Raw genomic sequence first — 20,423 nt, forward strand, 5'->3', positions numbered from 1 at the left:
TGCGTCGTTCTTACATGAATGATGCCTTTCTCTGAATTTAGGTTTTTTTTCCTAAGATAATATTTGCTTATGAGAATTTATCCAAAACGAATGATATTAAGTTGATTTAGGATTGTTTATGTAATTCTCCATTAACTATAGTTCTACTTTATTTTGTCACGTTCGCAGCATTCATCCTGTTATTTCTTTCTGATGAAATTATGTTCCACTTTGGTGGTGTTCACTTTATTGGTAATACTACTTTTGGCAAAATCTGCTTGAAGAACCCGACTGTAATGTAAGTTAAAATAGTGATGCTGTTTAACTGATAATTTGAGGATCATTTTTATTTCAAGGACAGCTTCCATTGGCATCAATCTCAACGATGCTGAAGTCGAAGGGTATTTGAATGTAAGAAACAGTCCTACTCTTCCTTGGTAAGTTTTGTAAAGGCCCGCGTTTCTCAGTTCTAAACTACCTAAAGTATGGTTTTCGCTCAACAATCTAATTTCCGTGAATTTGTTCACTTAAATGTAAATCGCTCAAACATTTTTATGTTATATTTCAAATTTCAATTTTATTCTTAATTCTTAAGCTTATGTTCTGTTTTACTCTTTGCGTCTTTTTTAAATTTTACCTCTTTATTGTGAAGCTTCCCAAACCTCAGTCAATCAATCAAATTGTATTCAATTGAGAAACTTGATAATTTTAATTCAGCATGTTGCACACAAAATTAGAAGCCAGTGGCCATCGTGTCGTTGAAAACCCAATCCAATTGCCATGCCTCTGTATACCATCTCCGCCTTGTTTCAGCTTTGCCAACAATCATAAAAATAGCTTCATGCTTAGAACAATTATATTTGCAGCTGAAACAATATCAGCTTTGGCGAGAAAAATGGTAATCAAGTGAGTGCATCATTCTAAAAAAAACTTAAAAAAGTGTTTTAGCTCTAAATCAATTTGCATGACTGCATTCCATCTAAGAATCGATTAAGCATTTCGTTTCCGAACACGTATCAAATTGATATCAATTAAGATGTTTCGAACCATTCACGATAATTTGAATGGACAACCGACTTTCCCATCAAATGAACTTCCAAAGCGGAACAGTACCACACCAGACTGGCCAATCTGATTATGGTATTTTATTTTTAGAGCTAGCGACAGCTTAGTTGGCGCAGAACAAGGTATAATTAAGAAAGGTGCAACTAACTCATCAAGTCCATACGATTGAAAAATTTCCCACAAGGACTTTTCGATACGATTATTTACTTACCTGTTACGTACCTTCCCGACTATAGTAAGTTTCAAGGCTTGGCTTATAATCCACTCCCCCGGACTAGATTACTCTACATCCCAAAACCTCTTCCCAAGTCACAAAACTCTTGAGAACAAATCAATGAGTCGTTTTCAACATTCCACTGGCCACCGGGCATACTGAAACAATTTCACAACCTGCCGACTAATTGAGTCCAACGGCCCCGAAACGACAGCTTAAATCATGTCCTCATCTCCTTCACACACTGTTCCACTAACTAATCAACAGTAAGGTCTCCCTGCCGACACTGGGAATGTGACGGAAGTTTACTGCAACATGGTGTACATGGGTAGCTGCTAGCTGCTGGCCACAAAGCCTCACACCCCCACTGATCCTGCGGTTTCAACACCGTTGGAATGTCTTTAATAGTTTCCCGATAGCTGCAAGGTGCTGCGGTACGGAACCGCACCTTCGAGCCACCTTAGCGTCAGCGCCAACAAGTAGCAACATCCATCTTGCCCAGAAACTGTGCCGAACTAACTTTAAGCAATTTCCCACTTCAATCCCCACAGCTTTAGGGTACGTACGAACGAACGCAATCCGAGTGTGAAAATCGTTTGTACAAGAGTGGCAGCTCAGTGCCATTATGGACGTACATAAATATTCTGCTTCTGAAACTATTAGCAAATCTTTCCATCCAACCTTCCCCTCATCTGTCCAGCCCTATATCCGGTACAAAAGTTCAAATTTACTCCTACCCTTATTTCCCAGTTTTTGTGGTGGAAAGTCATTGCGGAATCGCTTCAGCCCTGACAGCTGTACACTGGAATGCCGTGGGCCAACTTCAAATACTTCTTCAGGTTTGGCGTGGGACCCTGTGAGGGTGAGTATACGGTATTTCATATTTGAATTGATATTAATCCTAAACGATTATGGACAATGAACGTTGCTTCGTTCAAATACTACACATCTACACTCCTTGCACTACCACGGCTCCATGTAATTAGCCGGTTTACAAAACAGTTTTAATTGCAATGTTTTGTATATCCGTTTCCGTGTTGAAATCATTCGCAACTCGAAACACTTTACATAACTTGTTAACTCTTTGTTGTTTGCATGTGTAAATAAAACTATTGTGTTCGCCCTATCATCATCGCAATCGCAGCGCTGAAAGCTCCCTTTATCATCAATCTTAACAATCACTTCCTTCCATTGCATTCAATCTGCCACACAGGCACACACACACATACACCAAACAAATCGCAAGCAATTGGAAACAGGAAACAGTTACCCTTGTTCAAAAGATACATTATTTCCGAAATAAATAAGCTTTACCCGGCGATAACGATCGCTATCACGACGAGAACGATTGCAGTTGTACACTCTTGTGTGTTCCTCACCGAACGGATGTGAATTGTCTGACTACATTCGTTCAGTGGCTGAGCCGAACGGACGTGAATGTTTTCATTTCGAGTTCGATTTACTTCTTGTTTTACTATCGATTGAATGTTTCAGGGCAGAAAAGCGAGTCGGTTTTTTTGAAGTTTTATTGAATCGTTACCATAACTTTGTCGTGTTTCGAATTAGCGGTACACGCCACTTCCACGATTCATGCGATAATTGGATCAATTTTAAACTGGACGTGAATCAAACGTTTATCCTGGATTAGGATGGCTCGGACCCGAAATATCATCTGGAGAGCGAATAGCGTACCCGAACGAATACAGCAGGAATCATGTTGTACCATTGCTCATGAATGTTGCTGTCAGGAGATAAATTTAATTACCCTCTCTACTTTTAATTACAGGGACGGATCATAGTATAGGAAAACTAAGCAGATTGTTGTGGCTCCGAGCATTCAAGGGATCCGTTCCATATCGACAGAGGCATGCCTCCCTATGAGCCAAGATCATTTAATGAACCTGAACTCCATAAACGAGTAGCTTCGCCTTCTAGTCCGTTCTCCAGTATTAAATCCCTTTTTATTAGTAAATTTTAAATCATTTCTAGAGACAGGTTCTAAGAACAAAATCTTAAACGTTGTGCAAAGAATTTGTAGCCCTACAAGAGCATCCTAGCCTAGCAGAGAGCTAGAGAGCTGCAGTAAAATTTAGACCACACCGAATGATCTTCGGCCGATTTCGGTAGTTCCGGACATTTTCGGGGATAAGGGATAACCAAATAAGCCAGTATTACACTGATGGATCGTCCTCTAAGGAGGGCACCGGCTTCGGCGTTTTTAGTGAGTCCGACGAAGCATTTTTAAAATTGCGGGAGCCGTGTAATGTTTACACCGCAGAACTAGCCGCAATCTTGTACGCACTATTGATGATAGCAGCGAGACCTTTGGATCAGTACTTCATTTACAGATAGCCTTAGCGCTATTCAAGCACTAAGATCCCCGAAGGCTGTTAAGAGTCAGGATTTCCTTACCATGAAAAACATAGAATTGCTTTGCTCAATGTTCGATAAAACATTCAGAATTTCGCTAATTTGGGTCCCTTGTCATTGTGGAATTGCCGGCAATAAGAAGTCCAATCTCGGCCCAAGAGTTCCTTCGTTTCCACAGCAGCTTTTCCTGTCTCGCTGGCAGAGCATGTGGGAGACGAACAAACTCGGGCGATTCCTTGTCTCGATCTACCCGCAACTGTCGCTGAGGCCTTGGATTGCTGGACGCTCTGTAAATCTAACATTCATACGCATGATGTCTAGACTTATGTTTGACCATTTTGCATGAACATTTTAAATGCTCATCTTCAGCGTGTAACTCTGGCTCAAACGTAGGTTTGTGCTTTGACTACGATGACGGATTTCACGATGTGGATCACCTTCTGTCGTCATGCGTGGACTTTGAAACCACAAAACCTTCCATGTTGAACGCAGTGGAGCCGAGCACAGAAATTAGACAAGTGTTGGCAATAGGAGACTTCACTCACTTACATGAGGCTCATCAACCAATACGCCAAAGACAACGGTATTATCCTTTGATTCCACTTCCCCTTTATCCTTCCATTCCTTCCTTCGCATTGGGTATTGGAATTGTCGGCGAGTATGGTATTCGCTGCTCAAATTTGAATTCGGTGCTAACTTGGTCAATCATGGGCCATGTCACTGTTGAGCTAATTGGAGCACTACCGGACGAGTTGTTATTGACCCAGTGTACAAAAAGGGCGAAAAACTGGATTGTGTCAACTTCTGAGTTGTGAGTCCAGCGCTCCATCACAGTCCTGAATGCTAGCTACAAGACCCTGCCCCGCATACTCTTCTGCAGACTTGCCCCCCTTGCCACAGATTTCATCGGAAGTTACCTAGTTGGATTAGTTGGAGGGAAATCCACGACCGACCAAATCTTCACTCTACGGCAGTTCCTCCAGGCAGATCAACGTACACGGTCGAGGCGCGTCTCGAGATGCGCCTCGGTATGCGTACGGACGAGCGGTCTGGATGGGACTTGAGCCCCAGTCCTGCCGTGTAAAGACCGACGCCGTTATCGCTTCGGCCACTGGACCGCCCCACGTGCCTATTACGGGCTCCACAAACTCCTCGTTCGAGAAGACTCCTACAACGCAAACAATGCGCCATATATCGCATTTCTCTACGGGCAAGAACCCCAGGCTATGTTGGTGGAGAGCACCAATGCACTCGCCATCTTCGAGCGTCGGATACTACGAACTATCTTTGACCGGGTGGAATGCTGATGGTGGACAAATCCGGTATAAATCGTTAGCTGGGGAACGTGATGAGGATGCCGGACTGCCGGCCTACCAGGAAGGTGCTCGTCAGCGACCCGTTTAGCACGAGGCGTAGCGATGCACAGCGAGCTCGTTGGCTGGATCAAGTGGAGTCAGACCAGAGGGAGGTTGGCTGCAGTCGGGGTCGGAGGAGTGCAACCATGGACCGTTTTTCCCGGAAACGGATTGAACATCAGGCCATGAGAGCATTTTGCATTTGCCAAAAGAGGGTATGTTTCTTAAAAAAAATAGAAATTTTAGAAAAATATAGCAAAATTAATTTTACTACGCAAGTCAGCCAGGCACTCGCTACGAAATACAGCCACAGAAGCATGGTGCATGGTCTTCAACAGATATTTGTATAATTCTGTTCGGGTCTGTGTCTCCCCATACATAGCCTGGCTCAGTCAGCATATTCGGCTCGAAAGAGACCTTCAACTTTCATTCTGCTTGGAGCCTAAAAGGGGCTTCATCCGCCACTGCTTTTGGATTCGTATCAAAGAATTGGAAAAAATTGTCCTAAATCAAAACAAAAACTTTTATAATTTCCCGATAGCTTATTTTTCTCCTTCGCTTAGGGTGAAAGTAATTAAAACAGTGTGATATGATCACTCTTGGTTTCTACACAATCAAAAGGCAAGAAATGTTTGAAATGGATCCACCATTTTCTAGCTAGCTAAGCATGGTTTTGAAGAAAACCCAAAACCAAACCCGAAAACAACAATATAACAATCAAACAACTTCAAACAAGCAACAAACGGACCGGTTTCGGTCGGATAATACCGCAGGTACTCAGGAAAGATTTTATTCTTTCAGCCTTTTTTTATTTCCTCTTTTTGCAAAACCCAACAAAACGGAACCAAAAAAAGGGTTTCGGGATCGCAATAAACATCTTTACAACAGATTCTGACAAACTAATTCGACAATAATCCATACACACACACCACACCCAGTTCACGGGAAGGTACTAATTTGGCACGGATGTTCCGCCCCACGACAAACGGGGGCGTCCGGTAGTCCGTAGTCCCGTGTCCCCCGTTTCGAAAACTAATTAAACTTCATTGACTTCGTTAGCGAAGGTATTGTCGAAGTACGGGTATTCCCTCGAGGTGGCCGCAAAAAGATCACCAATCACGTCACTGAAATGGTCAACAAAAAGGAAAATAACTCAAACAATGGTAAAAAATCAGTCACACCTATCCGTTTCAGGAATGGATGGCCACACACAAAAAAAAGGAAGACGCGGTTTCCTTAATAAGATTTCTGAGAAGGTTTCGCAAACGAGAGCGACAGAGCGAGCGAGATTGGTTGCTACGACGGAGGGTGTCCCGGGTATGTCTCACCTTTCGCGGTCCATGAAATATCCCATCCGGAATCCCTTTGGCCACGCCGGGGCAAGCCGTTTCGTTTCACAGTTTTGCTTGTTGGGCATCGCTAGAAAGTCGTGCTCGAACGCGCTGTTGTACATGTACGGACAGAGCCCGTGCGAGCCCTTCGGGTACGGACCGGCTGCGTCCTGTGATTTACCGCACCGTCCCAAGTTCCAGTTCTGGTGACAGTTGCGCTCGTGCGTACCATAGTTGTCGCTCGTGTGGATGCACTGCACATTTTTGGCCGCTGCCTTAGGATCTTTCTCGCGGTACTGTTGCTCCCCGTCGAACCCGGGCCCAGCTGGTTCACAAACTGCTTGGGACAACAATATTGGTCATAACAACACAAAAAACGAGTACAGAAGAAGAAAAAAAAACACGTCATGTCACAACACTTCCGCACGATCCACCCATCCATCAATCATATCAATCACACGCACCATCCAGGGCGGCCAGCCGGCCGGGACCGAACCTCCTTAGCGAGTCGAACGCCAGATGGGCACCGTAGCTGAATCCGAACATGTAACCAGCATCGAAATCGTACCCAAATCGCTCCAACTGGTGCAGCTTCGTCACCAGCACCTCCGATATCGGCAGGAACTGGCGCACCAGCCCAAAGTAGTCGTCGTGGCGGGAAAAATTGTTGTAATTCATGCAATAGATACAGCCGGCCCGAACGCTTGACAGATTGCCAATCATGTCCACCAGCCACTCCGTCTGGCAGCTCTCCTTCCAGCCGTGCACGATGACGGCAAACGGATCGGAACTGTTGCACCCGAGCGCTTCGAAATCCTCAAAGTCCGAAACGACGGTCGTGGTCACGTTTTGCTCACTGCCAAAGCGCAAACAGGAAAACACGATTTAAAAAGCGGCTTATTTTTACACGAGCCCGTTAGTTTGTGCTGTAAATAATGCTACCACCACACATCTGCCCCCTTACCTGTTGTGAATTGCAAATGTTATTAGGTTGGTGTAAAAGCTAGCGTCTTGTGCGTCGACTGTCGTCCGCTCGAGTGCGGAGGCCAACAAAGCCATCAGCACAAAGCCTCGCAGCAATCGACTGCAGTACAACATTTTTGCTACGATAAAAACACAAAACCGGAACTCAACCGCATCGGCGGCGTTCTGCCAGAAGAATAGCTTGATCGCTCCACCGGCGAACGGCTTTTATGGGTTGCAATTCCTCGTAAGATCACACTATCAATATGACCCACTTCACATTTGTTGACCCACTCCTCATCATCATCATCATCATCAGCACATTCATTCTTTTAGTTTATTTGGAAATTTTTCTCACTGTGAAACAGCACCCCCGAGCGAGGTGTAGCGCCATGCTTGCTTACACACCTTCTTAATCGAACACATTGGAAGATACCAAAACACTCGAAAACCCCCCTACCCCCCGGTGACCCGAAAAGTAATGAACAAGTTTTTCTGTTTGTGTACACACTATCATCCCAGCAGAAGCGAACAAAAACCCATCTGTCCAAACTATCCGGTGCGATAGAAACAACACTCTTCCTTTCCGTGAGTTTGATCAACGGTTCGGAAGGTTCTACTTTTTACTACCAACGATTCAAATCCATCTGCTATCTCTATCCTACATCGTTTTGTTGGCTAGAACCTGTCCGTCTGATGGAGGGGACACATGCACACACATCAGAGCGCATAGAAAAATGTGATAAAATGGAAACCAGTTTCGAAAGCTGTTCAATCATCAATCGATAGAGAGTGGCTGGAAGTGGGGTGAAGTGTTTCACTATTTTCACTTTTATTTGCCATTAGCCTCCAATCAAACACTCACCAAATGATTAGCACATCTTTCAAAAGAACCTATTCAATGCCATTGTGGCCGAATGTAGGTTAGGGTGCAAACGATCTTCGGTTTGTGTGGCATAATTAACCCACAGCTGGAGAGTTACCCTTGCACAAGGCGAAACAGGTTGGATAAATATGGATGAACATTGTTAGTTAATGTTAATAAGCTTTTATAATAATTATTAATAATTTTAGTAATTATAATTATCAATCACATTCAGGGATTATGTTGCTAAAGTTGGAAGACTGCTAATAACGTCAACTATTTCTCCAAATTGACCTGTTGAACTTGTACACCAAATGATAACAAAAATATCTGACAACGGCGCCGGTCTCATACGGCATGACTGGGGTTCAAATCCTATCCGGACCGTCCCCCGTAGTGAGGTCTGACTATCCAGCTACGTGGTATCTGACTGAAATACGATTGGAATTTCTTTGGGATTCGATAAAGTTTCGAATGGGATTGCATTGGGATTCGAGTAGGATTCGATAGGGTGTTGTTCGGGATTTGATAGAGATCGGATAAGACTGACTGGATTGAAAAAGTATAGTTGTTTCCATTATTCTTTTTCAAGTCTTGGTTAAGGTTTTTTTTTAATACAGGGATACGGATTATGATTCTAAGATTTGAATCTCCATTGAAATCAATTTTTCCTATCGCTACACCTGTCGCGAGTCCTCATGCAACGAGCATGCAGCTAATGTGACTCGCCAAACACCTCCAATAGGTTGACCATGAATGGCACCGGACGATTCAGTCCGTAAAATCTTAGGCCGTTCACAAGCCGAGTGATGCCGTTGATGTTTCCCCCAAAATGGCCGGATTAAACGTTCTGTAGACAACAGCACTGGACCGTGAGCAGTTTCGAGGAGTTCTGCTGGAGGCCAAGCCCGTGAAGCAATCGTAGTGCCTAATATATAAGTAAGTATTTAAGAAATTGATAACACATAAACCTACATGCATTTAATTTTAATTCTTCCCATTGCACCACTATAACGATGTTTTGAATATAATACACAAGAAGTCATATTCTGGTATATAATACACATGATTCATATTTTACCATCATTCAATCTGAAATCAATCCTCACATCTTTTCAGATATTACGCTGCAGACTATATGCTTCCCGCTTGGAAATCATCCTATATGCAGTAAAAGACGGATGGAAGCAACATTCTCAATTCCCGGGGAATTGCTTAACTGTGTGATCTAAATAATATATACGAGATACTCGTATCATATAATCCACGTCACGGTTCCAAACATACTATCTCAACTGTGCAGCTGAGACTAGGACGTCTGACCTAGTCCTAACAGATGTATCGAGACAAACTTAGCATATCTCTTGAACGATTACCATCCATATCTTAATGACGGTGACCAAGTTGGCTTCGTCCGGGCTTTCGACTACATTAACCACAACCTGCTTTTCGCTAAATTCATAAAATTTCCCTCAAATTCAGGTGTTTTGTCAGGTAACCTATATTATGCTTTATAATATTTAGTTATGAGGCTCAAAGATTTTGGCCCACCTTTTTCTGGTTTTCTTTGTTTTGATTTTACTCGTAACTGGATAGCCAGTCCTACGTACGGCGAAACGTTCTGGAATCTAGATTTTATCTACGGTGAAGACTGGCACTGCTAACGGTTCGACCACCGCCCACCAAGCATTACTTACTTACTTATTAGGCGCTACAACCGCTTTGCGGTCTTGGCCTGCTGCAACAATCCTCGATACCGCTCACGGTTCAGCGCCGTCGTCTGCCAATCCGTTATCCCGGCCGTTCTGGCGGACGCATCAACTCCATCACTCCATCTCAATTTGGGCCTACCACGCCTCCTATGTCCTTGTGGACGGCCTAAAAGGACTTTACGGGATGGGTCGTCTGATGTCATTCTCATGACGTGACCAGCCCACCGAAGCTTGGCGAGTCTAGTTCGCTGCACGATAGTAAGATCATCAGCTCGTAGAGCTCGTCATTGTAGCGGCTCCTCCATTGTCCTTCCACACATACGGGGCCAAAAATTCTTCTGAGCATCTTCCTCTCGAACGCGGCTAAGAGGGTTTCGTCAGATTTGAACAGAGTCCATGTCTCAGAGGCGTATGTGAGTACTGGGACTATAAAAGTTCTGTACATTCCCAGCTTCGTCCGCCCACCAAGCATTACTTAACCATTTTCAGGCAGAAATAACAAAAGCTTTATGCTTTTGTGTGTTTTACCGTTTAGAGGTCATCTAAAAAATAATCATGACAGCTGTGCTAAAGCAGACTTCTTCTTATTCTTTGGAAATGCCACCTCAAAAGGTCTCGGCCTGCCATTTCTAGCTTTCCGTAACTTGATTTTATTGTTTATTGTTTATTGTCATTATAATTCAACGAGCCAAGCAGGGCCCCCTTGAGGCCTAATTGCTGAAACACTTAACAGTTATGAGGACGGACGGATCGAATACAATTTAAAAGCGCAGCGTGTGACATGTCCGGTTGGTGACGGGTTCGGTGGTCCTCTACGTCAAGCAGCGTCCTTGGGCGAAGCGGCCTGGTTGGGACAAATAAGTTGAGCCCAGCGAGTAGTGTTGAGGAGTCGACCCGGTAGTCCAAAAGTCCTGCAACAAATAGTCTCTGGGCGTTGCAGTTTCGCTGGTTTAGCGACTCGATGCCCAAAAGGACACAGCGAGCGTCATAGTCCACTTCAACCCTCCAGAAGCGCAATGCGAACCGAGAGAATTTGCGCTGGACGGATTCCAAACAGGCCAGAGGCCGAGTAGCAGATGGCCACCATACAATGGAGACATATTCCAGCACCAATCAAACCAAGGAGCAGTAGAGCGTCTTGATGGAGACCGGGTTCATGAAGTCGCGAGCAAGTTGCTTAAGCAAACCCATCAGCTGGTTGCCCTTGGTGACGACGTGTTCGAGCTGTTCGTGGAAGCTCAGCTTCTCATCGAGGAGCACTCCTAAATCCCTAACACAGCTTTTGCGGACAGTAGCAGAACCGTTTAATGTGTAGTCCCGACACCAGAGGACAGCGCTTTCTCGTGAACGTTACGACAACACACTTCTCAACGCACAATTCAATACCATTCTCTGAACACCAGGATTAGAATGAACAGAGTTTAGCTTGAAGGCGGAGTTGGTCGGACCGGTCTTGGATCGGCAGGAATAGCTTCGCATCATCAGCAAACAGTAGGTGGCTTCCAGCGGGGAGCACCCTAGATACGTCCTTGATGAAAATGACGAACAGCAGCGTTCCGAGGTTGCTCCCTTGAGGCACCCCTGAAGAAGCAGGAATTTTGTCTCCTGGATTTGTCACCATTTTTGTGCACTGAAACTAACCACGAGGCTTTCCAGCTAGCCGGATAGGTACCCAGGCAACTGCATAGGACAGGTACTGCAATCACTTTGCTTCAGGATGGAAGGCGGAATTGCGTCCGGTCCCGGGGCAAACGATGGCTTGAGACGGTCAATTGCTTTTAGTACTGAACACTCATCAAAGATCGGCAAGCGAGGAGTCATGGCATCACGTGTTCTGTGTGATAGTGCGTCAACAATTTGGCCCGCCTCATTCACTTCCGGACGAAAGGTGGCGACGAAACGTGAGGCAAAGATATCGCAGACTGCTGATGGTGTGTTTCCAGAGTGACCGTTGAAGCTGATGAAGCTGGGAATGCCGGAGGATTTCCGCTAAGCATTGACAAAGTTCCAAAGTGCACGGGGATTACTGCGTGAGGTCGAACCTATGCGTCTTACGTAGACTAAATGACGGTTCTTATTATAGCGTCGGTAGAGGGAGTGCGCTACATTGTAGTTGCTTCTCGAAACGCTACATCTAAGCGCGCGATATTCACGGCAGGTCGCAGCCTTGGCTGTTTTAAGCCTTCGCAGTGTACCGTCGCTCCAGGGAGGACATCGTTTAGGGCGCTTAAGCGGCGTACATTCGTTTAGCGCATGTGACATGAACCGAATGAATTCGTCAACAGCGAGGTCAATAGAACCAAAACTTGAACACTCGAAGTCAGCAGCAAAAGAGGAAATCATCGGTAAAAGCCTGTTACAATCAGTCCGCACGTAGTCGAGCCGAGGTGTTGGCGCAGGAGCAGCTGAATCCAAACAGGGTACCGAGAGGTTCATCTCAAGCGCAGGATGATGTGCATCAATAGCTTACAGCGGGGCGTAGCACAATATTGGCGATTTACTGGTTGAGGCAACGATCCCATTCGCGAATACCAAGCCTAAAAGCCGCCCGCTATTGTTAAGGTGCCCATTAAGCTGGAAAAGCGCGCATCGATGCATCCCATCAGCAAATTGCATTTTACCCGTAGCAAGGTAGCTAGCCGTGGGTACGAGGGAGTCGTCTGGAAGGGATTTGAACCCCAATCCTGTCCATTTGCGTGTGGTGCTTGCGGTCTTTGCATCGTATATCGTGTTTCCTTATAAAAGCTGTTTTTTATTCAATAAGAACCGCCTGGCGGTATTGCTATAAAAGTTGTTATATTGCCAGATGATAAATAATTGAATTCAAATCCATATTTGTGTCCTTTTGCCAAACTTCTTTTACTAGCTTTGCTACCTTTATACTTCCAACTGTTTTCAAATCATACTCATGTCATGCAGATTGCCTACCTTTCAGGCGCTAATGCTTTCTATCGATGTGTTCGGGATGCAACACCGGCCTACAAGATAACTGAATCAGTATCAGCTAATCGATTGCTTTTAATTGGCTAAGCTGCAACAATTCTCTAATACTGCCAAATTCATTTTCTCCTTACCTTAATTACTGTTGAATTACTCGTGAAGATCATGTATATGATAGCAGCGATGAATCAATAAATATGTATAGCAAGTCGATCGTGCCAGCAGATACATACTTAAACTATAAAGATTACAAAGCAAAACCATATCCAATTTTCGGTTCAGCTACATTCATGGATATCTCCAACCAATAAGCTTTTTCGATTTGGTCCATACGAATTTTCACCAAAACGTAGGACAGTTTTGTCAAGACTCCAATCCACTTGAGTAAATTAAATTCACTCCCGCTTTCATACTAACTTCACCAACTACGTTTAAACTGCCGGATCGAGCGTAATTGCAGGGATTAAAATTGTAAAACTACCTAACCACCCTTGGAATCCAGAAGAACTTACATCGCGCATTGAATCAATGCGAGACAAAGCGCAACTTGCCAGCAAGCTTACACTATCCAAACACAATCTACTTGCTCGATTAACGAAAAAAAAAACTAAAACGAGATTCATTTATTATTTATGATCACTCGCTTCCGCATCGTGAAATGTGGGGAAACGAATGAATTTCTTTCCCGTCCCACTGCACTTGCATGAAAGTGTTGAAATACGAAGATTTTGGATACGAAGATTCAAAAATAGACTGTGGCGAGAGCGAACCCTTTGCGGCGAGAGCATTGATTCAGCGCAAGAGCTGGGAGCGAAATTTGGATCAGCCAGCCAGCCAGCCAGCCATGATCGCGATCATCATTAGCCTGGTGCTCAGTTGTGCTCATCGTTTACCCGTGATCTGACGTTTAGTAAAATAATTGTAGTGCTAGCAGCTAGAGAGCAAACCCCCAAATATGTAGCTACAGACTTGCCGTTTGCGTTGCACTTGTGTTTCGATTGATCGAAGTTTATCAAAGCCTTATTTGTCGATGTCGGATAATGATTGGCTGCATTATCTGCTGTGCCATTGAGCTTAAGTTACCACCGACGGTGACTGCTATCGTGCCGCTTTCGCTCTCCTGGCGACGACGCCGGCCCGTGTGAACAGCGCGTTGTGTGAAAATCTAGTGATATATAAATTTAGAAAATCATTAGCTCGGCGCAACCACAGCTGCAGCACAGCGGGAATCATCATTCTGCCTGGCTCGGGGAAAAACAGGGAAACCCAACGCAAGCGGGTTGGTCTCGATGGTTTAATGTCAAAGCGATACCAACACCACGCTTTCCACGCTTTACAATTACGACCACAGTGCCACCGTGTTTGCTGTGTTAAAGTGATGAAAAATCACTCGGATACGATTTAAGCGGTGTGTCGATTCTTAGCCGAAGAAGCTGCCTTTTGCCACACCCAAGACATATTCGTTGGGAATTAGTGAAACGGATTACTTTGTGTGTATTTAGCAACATTAAGTTCGTGTGTTGTGAGTGACTACAAATCAAAGTGAAACTAGTTCCGGCAGCCGAACGGAGAAAGCTTGAAGATCACAAAACACTAAAAATATCGTTCTGGTGTGTGCCGAATTTGACCCGATGAAGCGTGATGCGGTGGGGAAACTCACTCACACGCACGATGGAAAAAAGCCATGCAGACGTGTGAAAGTGTTATAACTAACTTATCGGTTACGCATAATCATGCTTAAATAACTTAAGCAAAACAAAAATGCCGTAGTGAACGTGTCTGTTAAACAATATTACAACTGTATAGATCAATCTCACACTAATACACAAAGACATAGCAGTGTAAGTGAACATGAAAGATATGTATATACAGTGACGGACAATACAGTAAGCCTACTTGCACATCCAATTTTCAAATTGCAGTAGTTGATACTTCTACTAGGAATATTTAAACTAAAATTTTACGACAAAAAAGCGTCCTTATCGATTAATTTAAATTTCTTACATGATACATGATGATACAAAATGCTTTGGCCATATTTCCATGAGAATCACAAAAGGACACTCAGAATAATCATACCACAATTGGTTCAATGAACGTTTTCCAAGCATCTCAAACTTTATTTTTCATTAAAAAAAACTAAGTCAATTCGTTGAAAATCGACATCATAACCTCAATTATTCTTCTTTGGTCTAACGACCTCTTAGGTCATGCCTGCCGTTTCTGGCTTACTAGACTTAATGATACCACGTAGTTGTATTGTCAGTCCTCACTAATGGCACCGGGAATGAATGGCACCGGGCCGACCAATAACCTTAATTATTCGATTTAAAAATTTTGGTAGTCTTATTCTATTGTCCATCACTGTAGATGTAGCTTGGTTCCTCATCGGCAATGTTTTATTTTCACGTGTCGCGCGGAAACCGAGTCCTACTTAATTTGAAGGACAAACCCATTGTGTATCCCAACATCCGCTCAAGCGTGTTGCTTGTCATTGTTGTGACACGGCCTGTAACTGTAACAATGCCGAGCACTGGTGGTTCGCGGTCAGTTTCTCATTAGTGCTTAATAAACAATTGATTAGTATAAAATTTCCACTAAACATTTAAATTGATAACGAACGAAGCGTATGTTCGGGTTCGGTTGCGTTTAAATCGGGCGTCGTCGATTGAGCCTCACTCACCTGTTGCCTTATCACAGTTATGAACCTGCCGAACTGCTTATCAAAGCGACGGTTTTGTATAATAAATCGTTTCGCAATCACAATTGATACAATATCGCAGCTTATTGTAAATCAATAACGGCTTCTTTATGCCACACCGTGTAGATTTTGTGTTGCGGGATCATATTTCACACGCGTCAACACAACACCTCCTGAAATAATTCCTCCTTGGCTTAGCTCCAAGCTGTATACGTGCCTACGTATTGTGACGTCAGGCTCTTTTTTTTCTTTTGGGGGTGAGTCTTATCACCAACAATTTCAAATTTTCATAAGCAAATTTTGAATATTGTCAGTCAACCAACACGCATGCCGGGGGTGTGGGGGGCATCATTCCTAGATAAATAGCACCACGCCCCTGATAGCCTGATAACCCCCCAGACGTATCGAGAGTCTAAAAATAGGAGGCAAACAGCTTTGCTGACTTTGATCTTAACTGCTTGTTATCTGTAGACAGTGTAGGACCTCCTGTGGGGGACAGGAAGCAATGTGAATGATTTGCAGTTTTTCATCTTAATCCAAGCGTTTCAAAGCACTCAAACAGTTTGTAAAGATAGTAAGAAAAATCATAGCAGAAGTATCGATCACACTGTTAATGTCCAATGTCCCCTGACTACCCTTTAGCTTGCTCACTTTCTCTCCCAACGCCGGCCACTTTGCCGGCCGGTGCGTATGTTTATTTTGGTTCGGTTCTGCCCCCCTTGTGCAACGTAATTAAATTTGTCCTTCAAATAGCTTACGAATAGCGGCGCTTGATAAATAATCGTCGTTGTACTTTCTTTCTGCTACGTTGCCGCTACAGATTCTTCCTACTAATTTGATCCCAAATTCATTCATTTTCAGCCGCGTAACTGTAACTGCTCAACCAGTGCTACCAATGCTAACTAAACAGCGGAGCAACGTGGGACAGCATCATCGTCAGCAACATTATGATAACGAAATGAGTTCGTCCTTCGTCCCACTCCGTTGAAGCAGTAGCGTTAGATAGTTGACACACAGTCCTCCCATTACCACAGTCGACCAGAGATGGCCGCGTCGAAAAAATCTAGTGGCAGCATCCACAAAATTCGGGAATTCGAGCTTGATAAAGTGGTGCTGTCGGACGAGTTTGACATCTTGCAAATTGTCGGCGAAGGATGGTTTGGAAAAATATTGCTCGTGGAGCACCGTGCGACCGACACGGAGATGGTGCTGAAGCTGCTGCCCAAACCGTTCGTCTCACTGACAGATTTTTACAAGGAATTTCACTTCAGCCTCATGCTGGGACAGCATAAAAATATTGTTACCACTTATGATGTCGCTTTCGAGACGGCCGGATTCTACGTCTTCACGCAGGAATATGCACCATTGGGTAAGTCGCGACGACTCACGACGACTCGAGCTGCATGCATGCGGGGTCTAATGGTTCGCTTTGGTGTTTTTCTTCTTTTTTTCAATACCAGGCGACCTTACCTCGAACGTGTCGGACAGTGGGATCGGTGAGCTGCATACAAAGCGCGTCGCCCGGCAGCTTGCTTCGGCGATCGATTACATACATCAAAAGTGAGTAGAACAAGATCGCGTGCAACACTTTCTTCACAGCACTTCCCCCGTTCCGATCGAGAAACCGCTGGTTTTGAGCGCACTCGCCCAGCATAAGCGTTCCTTCTCCCCCGGTCCAGACGGTCCACTTTTCCTCGCGCTATCGAGCCATCTCAATCAAAAGTCCTGGGAGTCTGTTATAGGATCATCGTTTCTTCCTATTGTCTACCCATTGATTCCTTCTTCCCAGCATGGTTTCATGCATAGACGCTCCGCCCTGGTGAATTCAATTGTCTCTCTGATGCTCGACCTGTAAACAGGGGGACGTTATATACACCGGCTTCAAGCCGGCGTTCGACTGCTTTTTAGAGATGAGCATAATTGAGATAAGGAGCGAAACTGGTTCCGAAAGATGCGAATCAAAGTTCGAAACTAGTTCCAAAATCTAATTGTAAAAGAACCTTCCGGAACCGTCGGAACCGTTCGGAACCGTGGGTATCGACGGAATCTTCCGTCACCGTCAGTATCGTCCTGAACTGTAAGAACAACTCCGTTTTATGGTTTCCGATGGTTTTGATCTGACGATTCCGACGTTTCCGACGGTTCCGAAAGGTTCCGGACGCTTCCGAACAATTCTGCATGTAACCGACCTTTCCAGTTCCTCGGAATAGGTTCCAGAGTCAAACTGGCCGGATCCGAAGTGGAACCGTCGCTGATTCCAAAAAACCCATCATTACTGCTTATTCCACAGCTTGCTGTTGGCCAAGCTCGAAAGCATGGGTTTCGGCGGTTTACTTTTCCTCTGGTTTTATTCCTCCCTGATGGATCGCACCTACAGAGCAAAGTTTGATGGTGTTCTTCTCGATCCTTTCTTGAGAAAGTTCGGGGGTCTCCAGATCCCTCCCTCCCAACGGCATTACTGCTGTATGCCGACGATGTCAAGCTCTATCTTCCTTTGGCCTCGTCTCTTGAACTTTGTGTCTGCCTCATTTCTGATGGCCACTATCCCATCAAGCAGCTTTATAACTACCATTTCTCTGGCTGGCGTGTGCCTCGACGAAAATTTGTTTTTTGAGCCACACATACATTCAGTCCTCGCCTCGGGCGGGACAACAAGTTAATTGGCAACATCACACGCGAGGCGCCTGAAGTCCATGATCCGCTGTGCTGGAGGGCTTTTTATTGCTGATGGCTGATAGTCCGTCCTATCCTGGACTATTCCAGCACCGTTTGGTCTCCTGCAGGCGTCACCTCTATGGATAAGTTGGAAAGTGTATAGCGGAAGTTTATCAGAAGCGTCATCAAGCGCTTCCTAAGTGACCCCAGTGCTGCTTTTCCTTCTTCTCCATAGCGGTTTAAAAAGCTAGCTCTGGAGAATTTATTGCAAACATCCTTCTATCCTCGACTCCTAAATCCCATCCTACCGCATGCGCATACGGCCACCACTTCTCATTCCTTTGCGACGCACGCGTTTCTCCCTCTGAGTGACCCTACGGAACCCCTCCCTCCAAACGCTATCGGAATTCATAAATAAAAAATAATAAATAATCATATCTCACCCCTTGCAGAGACCTCATCCACCGGGACATCAAGCTAGACAATGTGCTGGTGTTTCGTTCGGATTTTGCTCGCATTAAGCTGTGCGACTTTGGCGAATCGAGAAAGCTGGGCGAGGAAGTGCTGAGACGCAACGAGTGGCTACCGTACAGTCCGCCCGAAGTGCTGCTCGTAAAAACGGATGATAAATACAAGTGAGTAAGTAACCTGCCGATAGCTGCGCTCCCCGATTACAACTGCCAATTTGCTGGTGTTTGCTTTTCTTTTTTCTTCCTGCGCCAAACAATTGACAGGACTGATACGGCGCACGACGTGTGGCAGTTTGGCATCGTGTGCTTCGTGTGTCTGACCGGGTGCCTGCCCTGGCAGAAAGCATCGATCGACGATCCACGGTACAATCGGTACGCGCAATGGCACCAGGCCACGCTCACCTTCCCGATGAAGCGCTGTCCCAAGCTGTTCAAGCTGCTTTCCGCCCGGGCCTGCAAACTGTTCAAGAAGTTTTTGGATCCGCGGGCCGATCGACGGCTCAAGACGCTGAGCGATTTGCAAAAGTATCTGGATGACCGGTGGCTCGGTAAGACGGCCGAAAAGGAGATGGCAGAAAATGAGCCGGACGAGCTGTGTCCCTCCATGTACTCGTTCCACAGCAGTGTGGAGGAAAAGAATAAGCTTCTCGGGACCCTGGCTCAATGTGGCATCGAGACGACCGTTGATCGGGCTGCCAAGAAAAACCGCATTCGAGACTGGATCCAATCGTCGGTGATTATGGAGGAAGAGGAGGAAGACGATTCGGGATCCGCTACACCCTCGTCGACCGTATCGCGCACGGCCGTACCCGGGCATGTATCGTCCGTGGCCGCCCTGGAACGGGCGGAGAAAAAGATCAACTCCACCGTAAAGGAAGCGTCCCAGAAACACATCGACCCGAGAACGGGAACGGTTCAGGTCGGTCCGAGCGAGATGGGATCGGTTAACGTGCGGGACGGGAACAATAACTGGCACCAGGCGGCACCGAACATCAACGGACATTCGATTGCCACGAACGCTGGCAAGCATAGCCTGCTCGTGGCTACGCACGGTCTCGTAAAGGAGGCATTTAATACGGTTGCGTCCGTTGCGGTACCTGCCACCGAGATCAGTCGCAATGGGTCGTACGATAAGAAGAGTAGCCTACAGGACAGTGGGTACGGTAGTCTGAAGGGTGGGCTCAAGGGTGCCTCAGCCAGTAGAAGAATTGCCAAATCGCCAACCCTTCCCAAACGCTCCACCTTCATCCGATCGGAGAACAATCCGTTTGAAGAGCAAGAGTCCGGTGAAGAGCGCGACAGCCAGAGCATGGAGTTTGACGAGCTGGAAACCGATCGTGGATCGGACGGGTTTCTTAATGCGACACCCGCGAAGCAAGCAGCACCCGAGAAGCCCCAGAAAAGCACCTACGAGAAGATTTTCTTCCGGAGAAAATAATGCTGAACAATTGATCATCGTACTCGTACTTACTTCTGTTACAATTATCGAACGTGAATTGAGGAGCGATCGCACAGGATGATCTTGTATTTTGAAACTATAATTCGCACCGATTTGTTTTCTGCGTTACTACAAACCATTCACAGCACCGATTGTTCCACAGCACGTGTTTCAAAGCGCACCCTCTTTTGTCACGGTGCGGCAGCGATCGGTCCGAAGGGCCAGGCCAGCAAAGCGAATGTTTACTGCTTGTGGACCAAGCGCAGCAGCAGCCAGGCGATCAATAAAGAGTCACCGTGTATGATTTTGTAAAACTATTGTTCCGCTCGTCTCTCTTATTTGGCGTTACAACTGTCCACCGTAGC

General features: G+C 45.4%; 2 protein-coding genes across 6 annotated transcripts; one reads left to right on the forward strand and one right to left on the reverse strand.

Annotated features, from left to right (window-relative positions):
• Positions 1 to 5,727: 5,727 nt before the first annotated feature.
• LOC118517676 (pancreatic lipase-related protein 2-like) lies at positions 5,728 to 7,491 on the reverse strand. Its single transcript, XM_036064074.1, has 4 exons — positions 7,279 to 7,491; positions 6,779 to 7,170; positions 6,312 to 6,651; positions 5,728 to 6,107 (listed from the first exon to the last, which is right to left on the reverse strand). The coding sequence occupies exons 1-4, from the start codon at positions 7,410 to 7,412 to the stop codon at positions 6,020 to 6,022; spliced, it is 954 nt and encodes a 317-aa protein (XP_035919967.1). The 5' UTR covers positions 7,413 to 7,491; the 3' UTR covers positions 5,728 to 6,019.
• Positions 7,492 to 13,658: 6,167 nt separating this feature from the next.
• LOC118517677 (serine/threonine-protein kinase meng-po) lies at positions 13,659 to 20,375 on the forward strand. 5 transcript variants are annotated; one of them, XM_036064076.1, is made up of 5 exons: positions 13,659 to 14,635; positions 16,357 to 16,864; positions 16,956 to 17,055; positions 18,603 to 18,785; positions 18,885 to 20,375. In XM_036064076.1, exons 2-5 carry the CDS (start codon positions 16,540 to 16,542, stop codon positions 20,056 to 20,058), a joined length of 1,782 nt encoding a protein of 593 aa, XP_035919969.1. In that variant the 5' UTR covers positions 13,659 to 14,635; positions 16,357 to 16,539; the 3' UTR covers positions 20,059 to 20,375. The 5 variants fall into 5 exon arrangements, with proteins under 5 accessions (XP_035919969.1, XP_035919971.1, XP_035919972.1 ...); XM_036064078.1 differs by having other exon boundaries at positions 13,659 to 14,073; XM_036064079.1 differs by having other exon boundaries at positions 13,675 to 13,751.
• Positions 20,376 to 20,423: the final 48 nt, after the last annotated feature.

This window comes from Anopheles stephensi, chromosome 2 (genome assembly GCF_013141755.1).
Source record: "Anopheles stephensi strain Indian chromosome 2, UCI_ANSTEP_V1.0, whole genome shotgun sequence".
In the NCBI taxonomy this organism is placed as follows: domain Eukaryota; kingdom Metazoa; phylum Arthropoda; class Insecta; order Diptera; family Culicidae; genus Anopheles; species Anopheles stephensi.

Bases quoted from the DNA above. Each gene is read 5' to 3' on its own strand.
- LOC118517676 (XM_036064074.1), bottom strand. From the start codon at position 7,412: ATGTTGTACTGCAGTCGATTGCTGCGAGGCTTTGTGCTGATGGCTTTG. The intron at 6,652-6,778 runs GTGCGTGTGATT...TGTCCCAAGCAG, and splicing joins CCGGCTGGCCGCCCTGGATG to TTTGTGAACCAGCTGGGCCC. The intron at 6,108-6,311 runs GTGAGACATACC...TGACCATTTCAG, and splicing joins TATTTCATGGACCGCGAAAG to TGACGTGATTGGTGATCTTT.
- LOC118517677 (XM_036064076.1), top strand. From the start codon at position 16,540: ATGGCCGCGTCGAAAAAATCTAGTGGCAGCATCCACAAAATTCGGGAA. The intron at 16,865-16,955 runs GTAAGTCGCGAC...TTTCAATACCAG, and splicing joins GCAGGAATATGCACCATTGG to GCGACCTTACCTCGAACGTG. The intron at 18,786-18,884 runs GTGAGTAAGTAA...AACAATTGACAG, and splicing joins AAAACGGATGATAAATACAA to GACTGATACGGCGCACGACG.